At 43.1% G+C, this 12,152-nt stretch overlaps 1 protein-coding gene across 2 annotated transcripts; it reads left to right on the top strand.

Annotated features, from left to right (window-relative positions):
• Positions 1-1,113: 1,113 nt before the first annotated feature.
• ARL14EP (ADP ribosylation factor like GTPase 14 effector protein) lies at positions 1,114-8,589 on the top strand. Of its 2 annotated transcripts, none has more exons than XM_066320515.1 (5): positions 1,114-1,214; positions 1,498-1,638; positions 4,696-5,202; positions 6,091-6,221; positions 7,045-8,589. In XM_066320515.1, the coding sequence occupies exons 3-5, from the start codon at positions 4,780-4,782 to the stop codon at positions 7,271-7,273; spliced, it is 783 nt and encodes a 260-aa protein (XP_066176612.1). In that variant the 5' UTR covers positions 1,114-1,214; positions 1,498-1,638; positions 4,696-4,779; the 3' UTR covers positions 7,274-8,589. The 2 variants fall into 2 exon arrangements, with proteins under 2 accessions (XP_066176612.1, XP_066176613.1); XM_066320516.1 differs by having other exon boundaries at positions 1,121-1,214; positions 1,495-1,638.
• Positions 8,590-12,152: the final 3,563 nt, after the last annotated feature.

Below are 12,152 nucleotides of genomic sequence, written 5' to 3'. Positions count from 1 at the left end.
GCCCGGTTCGTGCCCTCGGGTTTTGTGTTCCGGGTTGTGCACTTCCTTCTCCCCGGGCCCCGGGTTCCCCTTTGCCTTCCGTCGGGTTAGGCCTCCGCTGCTCCCCGCCTGCTCATCACACTGCTGACCCCGCCTAATATGAAAATCAGAAAACCCCCATAATGTTCGGCTCCAAACGGAAGTCCAATTACCACCAGGAAGTCCCTAAAACGACGAGCCAACACAAAATCTGGACCTGTGGGGGCGCTGCCGAGTGAGGAAAGTGTCCGGCTGCTTGCAGAAAGCTTCTGCTTTCTCGCCATAACCTCACAAGCATAGGACAGAGATGACACCCCTAGACTAAAGGAGCCAAGCGAGTTCCTGGGGACTCCCGTGAGGCAGGAATCCCGACTCTGCGGCGTGGGCAGCAGATTCGTCTCGGACCTCCTCCTCAGCGGCGACCCGAGAGAAAGGGAGCAGCGGCGGCGCAGGCGACCCCTCGAGTTCCCCTTTTGAAAAGAGCTGATTTTAATAAAGGCCTTTCAAAAGGAGCAGGTCTCCTGGCCCAATTTTTATCACAGGGACGGCACAGCGCTCTGCAGGGACGGCACAGGGCATTCCAGGGATGGCAGAGGGCACTCTGGGATGGCACAGGGCACTCCAGGGATGGCACAGGGCACTCCCGGAAGGCACAGGGCACAGGGTTGGCACAGTGTTGGCATAGGGCACTCCTCAGCACCCGGCGCGGTCCCGGTCCCGGTCAGTGCCGGTCTCCCTCAGCCCGGCCCCACACTGCCGCACCTAGCTGCGCCGGCGGGGCCCGCAGCTATCCGGGTATCCGCTCAGCTCCGGCCCCGACCGTACCGGCCATGGCGGGAAACGCCGCTCAACACCGGCAAACACCGGCAAACACGGGCAAACACGGGCAAACACCGGCAAACACGGGCAAACAAATAAGCACCGTGAAGCACCAATACACACCAGGCGGCTCGGCCCGGGGCCGCGCCCTCCTCGCCGCCAGGTGTCGCTGTCGCAGCCCGCCCGCCGGAAGCGCCGCGCGCTCCGCCGCCTCTGTGGTGAGGGGCCGTTCATGGCCGCCGCCCGCCGCGCTGCGCGGGCACGGAGCGCACGGAGCGCACGGACCGCCACCGGCACCGGCACCGGCACCGGCACCGGCACCGGCACCTGCACTGGCACCGGCACCGCCCGCACGGCGACACAGACACCGCGGGCAGGTACCGGCACGGCGACACACCGCCTGTAGGGAGGTTCCGCGGCGGCCGGCAGCGGGAGGGCCGGGCCGGGCCTTTCTTTCCCCGGGGCAGTTTTAGGCCAGCGCTGCCCGTGGCAGGCCGGTTCCTCCTTGCCGGTGCTCTGGGCTCCGCTGTGCTGCCCCTCATGGGGCCTTTCCTCTGGGCTCTGGCGTTTGGTTCGGTGGGCACTGGTTAACCGGTGTACAGGTGCACCTACAAACCGTGGGCTTTGGGTTTCAGTCGCTTTCCTCTTTCCGCTAAGGAGAATTCACAGGAAAAGCAGCCGTGTGCTCCCTCGTCCCAAGGGGAGAAGAAACTCGCTGAAGCTTCCACCCGGAATTCCTGCGGATCGAGTGGATGAGACCCCTAAATTTCGTCGGCAGTGCTGTAATTTGAAGGAACCGAGGTGACAGACCTCTTGTGCTCTTCTGCAGTTTAATATAGGGAGTATCCCATGTCGTAGTCAGCGATCAAAAAGAGATACCTGACAGAGATAGCATTGTAATAATTATTTGGGGTTTTTTTTTCTCTTAGAAGAGAAATTGAGTTCCTCCATAGGAATGTCTTCCAAGAGTCATGACTTACCATCCATGTGCGAATTTTGAAAATTCAGACCATCACTTGTCTATTAACCTAGTGTATTTCAGCCACACGCACAGACTCCACCTTCCACAACAGGAATCAGTCAAAAATGCACATTAGCACTTGAAGCAAGCTTGATGCAGAGCCTGTAGCAGACTTCTTTGAGCAAAGTTATTTGGTGTTGCCTAAACTGCTGTTAAACTGTTAACTTGGCTGCAATGAACTTTGATCATTTACAGTTCCAGTTACCTTAGGTTAAAACCCAATCTTTGTGCAGCTAATAAAAAAAGATTAATTGTCATTAGAGCTAGTTCACTAAAGTGGTTCAAGTTGGATAGGTGGTCTTTTAAAAACGATCAAAAAATCATTCAAAGTCAGAACTGCAGTAAAAGTGTGTAAATAGACAAAGGCAGTAGGATTTCTGTGTAGTAAAACTTACCACAGCCAGTGCTCAGCAGCCACTGAAAATAAGAATTTTTTAAATTTCATTGATATGTACTCTTCTTATGTGTGTGATTCAATGCAGATCTGAAAAGCTCAAAACTTCAGGAGTTAACTTAGCCTAAAGAAATTTGAATGGAGTTCAGATGGCCTAGCAACTTAAGAGTACACTAAGTCTAGTTTTAAAAATACAGGATTTAGGTTTTGACCTGAGAAATCAGTGTTAAGTATTAGAATACTCTGCATTTTCAGATCACTTGCAAAAAACCAGAACCAAGTTTGCCTTGTTTTCAGAATGAAAAACACACCTTCTTTTCTGCAAACTGGGGCTTTAAAGCATTTCTTCCAGTGCCTCTATATTCAGGTCTCTTTGTGCCTCCATTTTTCTGACTTTATTTTAAATGTGAAAATTGCAGCGTTCCTAACAATAGGCCGAGAAAACTTGTTCAAAAGTGGTTGTTCAGTCATGATCAGTTGATATAAAATTACATTGTCCAATTTACTGGCCCAAGCAGAACCTCTGAGATGATTTATATTTGCATCAGTTAAATCACTAGAAAATGTCATGTCCTATGCAAGATCTTTCAATTACTGCACATAAAGTTTGATGTATGGAAATGTGTAATGGCTTCAGATACAAGCATCTGCTTCAGAAAAACTGAAGCATTGCAGTCAAGAGCATTTCTGCAGCAAAAGTGCTCCAACCAGTGACTTTTCAGATTAATTCTAAAAATCCTGTTGATTTGCTACAATTCTCTTTTAAGCTCTTGCACCACCGTGTTTGCATTTCTGTGTATTTGGCTAAACTTAGACATTTCATGTCATTAGATTGTGGATGATGTGATTTTATTTTATTTTATTGAAAGTAGAACCCCAGGCTCTTTAGCACTGGACGGCTGGTAGATACTTTTATTGATTAAAAGGCCATATTACCCTGTTCAGTGGTTAGAACAAGTAAATGTGTGTTGTGGTTTAACCCCAGCTGGCAACTAAGCACCTCACAACCATTTGTTCACCCTCCCTCACGGGGGGGGGGAGGATCAGAAGGATAAAGGTGAGAAAGGTGGGGGCTGAGATAAAAGCAGCTTAATAATGAAAAGATGGTTTTAAAAATATTGTAAGGAAAAAAAAAAAAAGAGCAGAGAGTAAAAGACAAGAAAAAACCAAGCAGTGTAAGAGAAGACAATTGCTCAGCACCAACTGACCAGTGCTCAGCCATTCCCAGCAAGCCCTTCCCACTGCCTCCACTTTACTGCTGAGCACAAAGCCATAGGCTCTGGAAAATCCTTTAGGTCCCTTGGGGTCAGCTGTCCAGGCACCTTCCCTTCCCACCTTGTTGTGCAGCCCCAGCCCCACTCTGGCAGGTGAGGTAGAAAAGGCTGTGATGCTGTGTAAGCCCTGCCAAAACATCAGCCTGTTCTCAGCACTGTTTTGGTCACAAATCCAAAATATCTCCACACCAGCTACTGTGAAGAATTTAACTCTATCCCAGACACAACCAGTGCACTGCTTTTCCATTTGTCTGGGTTTTGCCTTTGCAGAATAGGGTGTCGGTGAACATAAACATCCCAGTTAAGCTACACCCATTGTAATTGAAGTTCTTGGAGGATTTGGGAGCAAGGGATTCCTTTCTTTTGGTAGAAGTTTGTTTTTTCTGTTGCAGTGGAAAATAGAACAAGATAGGCTCAGGCTCTGGTGTGTTAGGGCCAGCACTGGGCTAGCAACAAACTTTGGCCAGGCTGTGAGACCACTGTGCAGTTGGCGTTTGGTCATTTAATGTGGTATTGGTCTATAACTGTGCGATAACTGCCCAGTCGAGGGCTGCACACAAAGGCCTGGTGACCCCAAACCCAATCTTGGTGCATAGCCCAGGCTCAGGTTCATCCAGGGCGCTGACCTGCTCCTGATACACATGGGAAAAATGTACAGGGAGGTGCTGCTGCATGGCAATTGCTGACTGACATCAGCCAGCCCAAGCAGCTTACCTTGTGCAGCTTTTCTCCCTCCTTGGGAACAGAATAGGTGAATTGTTTAGCCATCAGCAGTCCCTTTCTGCGGGCAATCAGGTCTTGACTAGCAGGGATTGTCCCAAGAGAGAGGGTCCCCAGGAAAACCAATGCCCAGAGCAGGCTGCTGTGTGAACAATTCATCCACCTCATACCTTGCTCCCAGATTGCTTTTGAGAAAGTAATGCTGCTAAACATTTTGAATAGATACTTATTTTAACCTCCCCCCTCCAAAAAAAAAAAAAAAAAAAAAAAAAAAAGGAATAGAAGAGGCATGGTTTAATTCCAGAATAAATTTAGTATCTTTTTAGTTTTATGTGGACTAGAAGGCTATAATTTCTTTACACGTTCTTTAAATTACTTAAATCCAGTATGTCAGGCTTATGGGTAATAGTTTGCACTACAAATCTGATTGATTTTAATGCTTTCTCTAGGGTGATCTTCACAGAAACCCCTAAAGGCTTCAGAGAACTCCTTTTAGGCAAAATAAGTGAAATAAGTTGTTCCGATAAAGTAAAATGGATCCTTGTTCAGTTGGAGTTCAGCTTCAAAGTACCAATGAATGCCACAAGACCTATTACACCCGTCACACTGGCTTCAAGACTAAACAAGATCTATCTTCATCTGACCTGCTGCTGCTTCAGCTTAGGACTGGAATAACCCTGTCAGAGAACAATACAATCTGCTTCCACCATGCAAAAATTTACATTGAAAGATTTGAAGACTTACAAAAATCCTGTTGTGATCCCTTTAACATACACAGGAAACTATCGAAGAAAAGCTTGCGAGCAATTGACTTAGATGATGCAGCTTTCCTAAGTGCCAAGTTTGGAAGACAGTTTGTTCCTGGTTGGAAACTTTGCCCCAAATGTATGCAGATAATAAATGGAAGTGTGGATGTGGACTCTGAGGAGCGACAGAGAAGAAAACTGGATCCAGATGTACGTATATGGATCGGTTTTCCCATCCCCTCTGTATTCTGCAAGCTATTAGAGTTCATATAACTACTACATAAAAAAATGAATTTTTTCTCTCATAGAAATAAGTCTTTTAGATGTGCAGGAGTTTAAACCTTTATTTTGGAGAACCTTAAAAATCTGCTTCTCAAATAATATGGCCTCTAAGTTTTGAAAAATTGTATCTACTAGGGGGACTGACTCATAAATTCTTGTAAATAGCAAACTGCTGCTGGTATTTTAAGCTGGTATTCAAGCCTTGCAAACAACAAACCCCCGTGCTTGAAACTGAGCACTGCAAAAGTTGCTTCTAAAGATGTCTCTTCAGTTAAGAAGGAAAAACGGCGTTTTCTCTTACAGTTCATTACAAAATGAACCTGCATTGGGGAGAATTAAGTGTGCTCTTGTTGTGGGTCTGGGCTGTGAAGGCCATGGCATTTGGTCAGGGTCAGTGGGAGGATTGAGTGCTGAGCTTGGATTGTGTCTGCTGCTTTGCTGGGTGCACTGTTCAGGCTGTACAGAGGGCAACCAAAACAGCAAGAGCTTGTCTGTATGCATGCTGAGCAGAGAGGAGTTGTATTCTAGGAGCTGTTCCCCAGCTGTATTTTTCAATTATATGTCAGTATGATTAGGAGGATGATTAGAAAGCATTGATTGAAACTACTACTACAAAGCTTGTGTTGCTGGAGTCAGAGACAGGTACAGATCTCCAGCATAAAGATTTTAAGTCTTAAGTTGTTTCTCCTGGGAAATCATAGAATCATAGGTCAAGAATTCATCATTACAGTAGATTATTAGAATATCCTTGACTGGATATTTTCTTAAGAATGCAGATTTGTATTTATAGTTAAGTTATATTTTCTCTTTCCTCAGGGGCGTACAGCTAAGGCTTTAAAGTCTCTCCAGTTTGCAAACCCAGGACGACAGACTGAATTCACTCCAGAGACCAGTAAAAGGGAAAAACGAAGGCTGCAAACAAAAATATCAGTGTTTAATTCAGACAGGTAATTTGTTAGTTGTATTTACATTAATCTTCATTTGAAGATAAAATAGCCTTGATGGTCAGTCTATAACATTATCTATGTGGATGTTTGTGTGTGTATAGGTTGGGTTCTTCCTTTTAGGGATGTTGAAGGTCACTTTCATTCCTGAGATAAATAAGAGAGAAGTTGATATTTCAGGCAAACACAAAAAGGTGAGGCACAGTACTATGCAGACCATAGATGTAGCTGTTAATACTCACATAAACTAAAATTCTGATAATAAGATAAATTGGAATATAGTGAGATCAAGTGGGCTACACTTAAAATATTGGTTATCATCTTTCTGTGAACTCAGTAGTTACACTTGCTAAACAAAAGTGTGAAGTTAGGACCTTAGCTTGCTTTTGAAAAACAATATCCAAATCGGATGATACTGGGTAACCAGTTACAACCTTCTGATGTGACTGATTAAAGAAAAAAAAAAAACCAACAGCATTTTCTATTAGTCAAAATATGCAAGAAATAGCACCTTAATGCATTGCCCCTGCTTTCTACCTGAGTGTAACTGTACCAGACAGAAACAGACACTAAATGTGCTGCTCACCAACTACACATCCTGCCCTCTCCCCTTTATTTCTTCTGCTTAGTTTGGGCACAGAGCAGAGATAGAATTAGGACTGGAAAATGTTATCAAATGCAGTAAAGAACGTGTATCTTTGAAATGAACAGTGCTAAAGTGACCACCTGAGGAGAGCAAACCTCCCTCCACAGCCCTTAGCCCCTCAGCATCAAAATAACGAGTGGATTTTAACACAGAAACGAGCTGTTGCTTTTCATTGCACAGGCAAGTTATACCAGCCAAGAGCAAAGTGTACGACAGCCAGGGCCTGCTGCTGTACAGCGGGATGGACCTGTGTGACTGCCTGGATGAGGATTGCCTGGGCTGCTTCTACGCCTGCCCCAAGTGCGGCTCCAACAAGTGCGGCACCGAATGTCGCTGCGACCGCAAGTGGCTCTACGAGCAGATCGAGATCGAGGGAGGAGAGATCATCAGAAACAAGCACGTTGGGTAGTGTCTGTGGGCATTGTTTAATGCTGACCGTGTGGTCCGTGCTGGGATTAAACGGGGCACGTTCAGTGGTCAGTAGTGTAATGGGAGCTACTGGAATTTGTCATGATCCGCGGGGTGAATGGGCTCGCTTTCGCAGTCGTTTTCAGTGTGATTAAGGACATAACCATCCTGCTGTCTTTTCACTCTTCACTCTGTGTTGTACTCAGGCCTCTTAGTCATCTGGGTAAGATCTCACTGAACAACTGTATTCAAGTACAAGGTGCTGAATTTTGAGGCCGTCTGTCCTAAACCACTCGCTGTTTCTTCATGCGTTGTTTTACAGAACGTACCATCTCCACGTATCCCTCATTTCTCCTCAAATTCGGGATCTCGTGGGTTTTAATCTGTTTTTTGTGGAATGCTGTGGAAGTTCTCAGTAAATTTACATGCAGTATTAATAAAGCGCCCTTCCTGGTATTAATAGTGAATACTGGATCTTCTAGAGCGTATTGAAGCTACTTCTGATAAATCCAATCCTGTTCACTTAAAAAGGGGTCAGATGTTTAGGTGTTCAAATCTCGTCCCAGTTTCTGGGATTTGAGATCAAGTTATCCTTAGGAATTCATAAGGATATGAATTCATATTAATTAATTATGAATTCATATTAAAATGTTGACATTAACCTGTCACGGCATAGTGTTAAAGTATTATTCTTTACTTTGTTGATTTCTGTAGAAGAAAATTGTAGAAGAAAATTAAAACAATTTTGCTCTGTTATCAGTCTGTAATTGGACTAAACCAGTACTTCAACAGCCCTCTCCTGGTTTTTTTCTCTTTTTACTGATTTTGAAGGTTTATATGCAGCTGAAGTGAACTTGAGTGTCTGTTTCCAAACCAAGGTTATCTAGACTGTTAGCAGAAAACCCAGATGAATGGAAAGTATCTTTGGTTGATATGTTATCTTTCCTCATAATATTAAACTTTTACGCTGTAACAAGGCTTATTAGAAAAATTTCATAAATGAAGTCTTAGTAACATTTTTATTCTTTGTATTCTGTTGTGTTTTGTATAAATTTCCTATTCTTTGATGACTTGGAAGATCTGCATGTTTGTTTGGTCACATTTTTTCAACAATACTGTTAACTTCTTGCAGACTTACTTGGTAAAGTTGTATAATCTTGTTATGTGCTCAGCAGATTTTTTCTCCTCTGGTAAGTGTCATGAATGTTGCAGTGCCAAGATCCAAAGTTATGCTTTGAGTTATGCTGACATCTGCTGGTCCTACCGGAGTGTAAGCACTGAGATGCTACGTTTTTATTAAATCTGTTAAAAAAATAATCAGACTCTTTTTTTTTTTTTTTTTTTTGGTCAGAGCATTGGCAGTTGTTGCAGTAGATGTCTCTCACTGTTTCATCTCTTAAGCAATCTTTTGAATTAGGTGAAAATATAAATGGGTAACTCCCAGGAGAGGGAGAGGGGAAAAGATGGTTGAATCATGTAATTTATGTGTGTTTATTGTTTTTTTTTTAATTAGCCCAGAGTTGGCAGTACCCATTGTTAATAAACTTAATAGGCTCCCATGTGTGTGATGAGTGTAACCACGCCAGGTCCTCAGCCAGATTTTGGATTCAGTAACTAACAGTAACTTTAGTTTCCTAGAGCATCTCATTATTAGAACTGTATTTCTCCATCTCCATTAAGTGTATGCAAAGTTAGTAAGTACATTTAGCCTCTTATTTTACAGATGCACTGGCAGGTGGCTTTCCCAAATAAAACATGTCTTTCCTAACAGAATGCACAGGACTGCTGTTTGACTAAAAACCTGCATCAAGTAGTGGGTACTGTCCCTAAGGACACTTAAGGTTTAGGTTTTTTCCTAGTTAAAAAAAAGACATTTTGGTGTTGGCTGTTCAAATGTCTTATTTAGGATATTTCCATTTGGCTGAATTTCCTAAGCATGCCTAGGCTGTAGTGTATTACTAAGTTCATGTCTTTATACAGTTCTATGTGCCTCACAACCATTTTCCCCTTAAAAGACATTGTTACCAGTCAAACTTCACCATCTTGCTAGGTTTAAACTGCTTAATTTCTCTTTAAAGAAAATCTATGAGCATGAATTTAAAGTTTAAATAGCATGAATTTCTCTTTTTGCTGTTTTATAAACACCTCAAAAGCTATTTTGTCATCATCTAAAGTGAGTGCTTGTGACTCCCAGCAGCACATGTACTTCCCTGTCTGTCAGAATTACTCACAATTAAGCCTCTTAAAAAGGACATTATTTTAATAGAGCCAAAGGAAACAACTACTTTCCATAAAATCCAAAATTCATAACCACTTTAAGCCCTGCATGCAGTGAAGCCAACTGCTGGTGTACCTCAGTGGCTGTATTAAAACTTTCCTTTTGGTATGAATTGCAAAAATGTGTGCCTTGGCAAAGTTCACATCTTCAAGAGACAAAAATCAATGACAATAAAAGACTCTGGTTTATGAAGAATGCATATCCCATGAATCAGTTTGAGTTTATTGAACAGAAGTTCCAGAATTGTGGGGTTGTAAGAAACCAAGCCAGTCCTTAACACTCTACTTTCTCACACATAGCAAACTTCACTTCAAGTTTAGAACATGGTAAAATTTAACATCAAAAGTCAGTGAGGGTTCTTCTGTTGACGCTGTGGGAATTGCTACACAACCCTGTGGTCAGACCAGAGGTAGAATGTGTCTCTTTGTGGAGCTGAAAGTTTAAAAGCAATTAAGTATCCCTTGGGATTATTTGTGTTAAATACTCAACAGTATAGTGCAGTCAGGTAATTAACTCAGAGAAGGTTTACATTAACTTTTTCAGCATCTACAAGAAGACATTTATCTTTGGGAGTGTATTATGACCTTGTCCTTAGACACAGCATGAATTTGTTTTGTTTTAGATCAGTTAAATTCATTAGTTCAGTAACTAACTGTTGCTGTTAGGGACACAAAAGAACAAAGCAGGCAGCAGAAAGCTCTCTATTTTATCTTTCTCACTCCAATATATACACTTTGACAAGCAGGCCAAAGATTGGCCACACAGGTAGCCACCTCTTCGACCTTGTTGGTGAACATCACCATCAATAATCTTTCTCCTCCTCGAGAGAAGTATGTAAACAGATAAATTCTAAAAATATACGTAGTTTACTTGAAGAACAAAATGCAAACAGTGAAAAGCAGGCAAACTTGAGGCAACAACTAACGTAACTTCTAACTTTTGAATCTCTTACCAATCAAGATATCAGAAAGAGCTGGAAGTGGACAGACTTACACAAAAATTGTCATTTTGTAAATCCAGAAGTCAGAATTAAAACTTCTAAAGGAAAAGAAGAAAACAGTTAGGGTGACAATTTTTTTTTACATATTTTAAATGTTTTAATGTTCCTTTTAGCCTTTTCTCACGGGCATTACTTATATTAGGCAGAATGGACCAATAGACAGCTGCACAAACACTCTCACTGAAATCCCGTAGTGACAGAGCTCCAGAGAGGTTAAGTGGACATCTGTCACTTGGTGTGTGACAGAAACAGCTACAGCTAGCTGCAGTCAGCATCAAGGCCTTAGAGTTCTCAGTCTCATGACAAAACAACAAACACACAATTTCCCGTTTTAATTTGTTTTCCCCTAAAATTAGAATTGCTTTTCTTTTATGGTATTTGTGTCTCAGTAAGTGCAGTTTCAGCATTTTCCAGCTGATCTCTCAGTGGAATATAGGGTGTGCTGGACATACAGTAGCTTGTCCTTCGTGTTCCAGGTCTTTTTTCCCAATAACTCTTCAGCAAACATTCTGAAAGCTTTGTTCATCTTTATACCAGTTTCTTATCAGTCAATACCACGCTAATGCAACTTTATTTAAAGACCCCTTCAGACACCTCTTCTCTCCAACTTCAAATTACACATTCTTTTAAATTCAAGTGACAGTAGAGGAACAGTCTATTGAAATTATTATATTCAAAGAGCATTAATTACAAGCTGTATCTAATATTCCCTGATGTGGAAGCCATAACTAGAACTACTGTTATTCATTCACTGCAATTAGATTTTAAATCATCAGCTGTCGTCCAACATGTATTAAGCAATACTGTAAGGAGGTGTGAACCCTTGCCATTAGACTGTCCAGTTCACTCTTTGAAGGAGTTCTGTGCCATTATCCTGCTTTGAAACAGGGAATTTCCATGTTTCAAATCCCTCGCACCCAGCAGAGGGCATCAGCTTACTGCAAACCTGTCTGTGAGTTCCATGGTGCACCTCCAGGAGATGCTTCCCCAGAACTGGGGGATTCCTCAAAGAGGAATTCATTGACACATTCAGGACCCGAGCACAGGACAAGAGAAATGTTACCCACAGCCATGAGGCTGCCATGTAGCTGACTCAGTTAAAAGATTGGCACTTAAGAGTGACTGATTTTCTTTGGGGGCTTTATAAGAGCTCTGCCCCCAATCCCCGAACACATCGATGATTGCTAGTTTTTTAAGAGGAGAGCAACAAGTTTTTATAGATACGCTTGCATTTTACATTTCACTGTGAAAGCTCGGTTTAGATCTCCTGCCTGAACATTGCCTTAGACATGCAGTATTGGGTAGCCAAGGTGGCACTCACTGCAGGGCCCTGCACTCGCTGGCAAAATAGGAAACTCTCTGACATCCACGGTGGCGTTTCTGCCAGTGGCACAGAGCCACATGTGGCCTCTTCCCCGGACCCACAGGGACAGCATTCTACCGGAGTAGCTACAACAGGAGCCAGAAGCTGCCTAGCCCAAGGTGTTGGGCTGGGGTAAGGAAAAGACAAGAGAGGCTGGGAGTTTCCCTGGTTCTCCTACCATAACTGAGTGGTGAGAAAACTGCCCGAATTCTTCTCTTCTTCCCGCAGCTCCCTTCGGT

Source organism: Sylvia atricapilla, chromosome 6, assembly GCF_009819655.1.
Source record: "Sylvia atricapilla isolate bSylAtr1 chromosome 6, bSylAtr1.pri, whole genome shotgun sequence".
In the NCBI taxonomy this organism is placed as follows: domain Eukaryota; kingdom Metazoa; phylum Chordata; class Aves; order Passeriformes; family Sylviidae; genus Sylvia; species Sylvia atricapilla.
The sequence above is the reverse complement of the archived record's forward strand: the minus strand, read 5'-3'. Positions and strand labels throughout refer to the sequence as shown.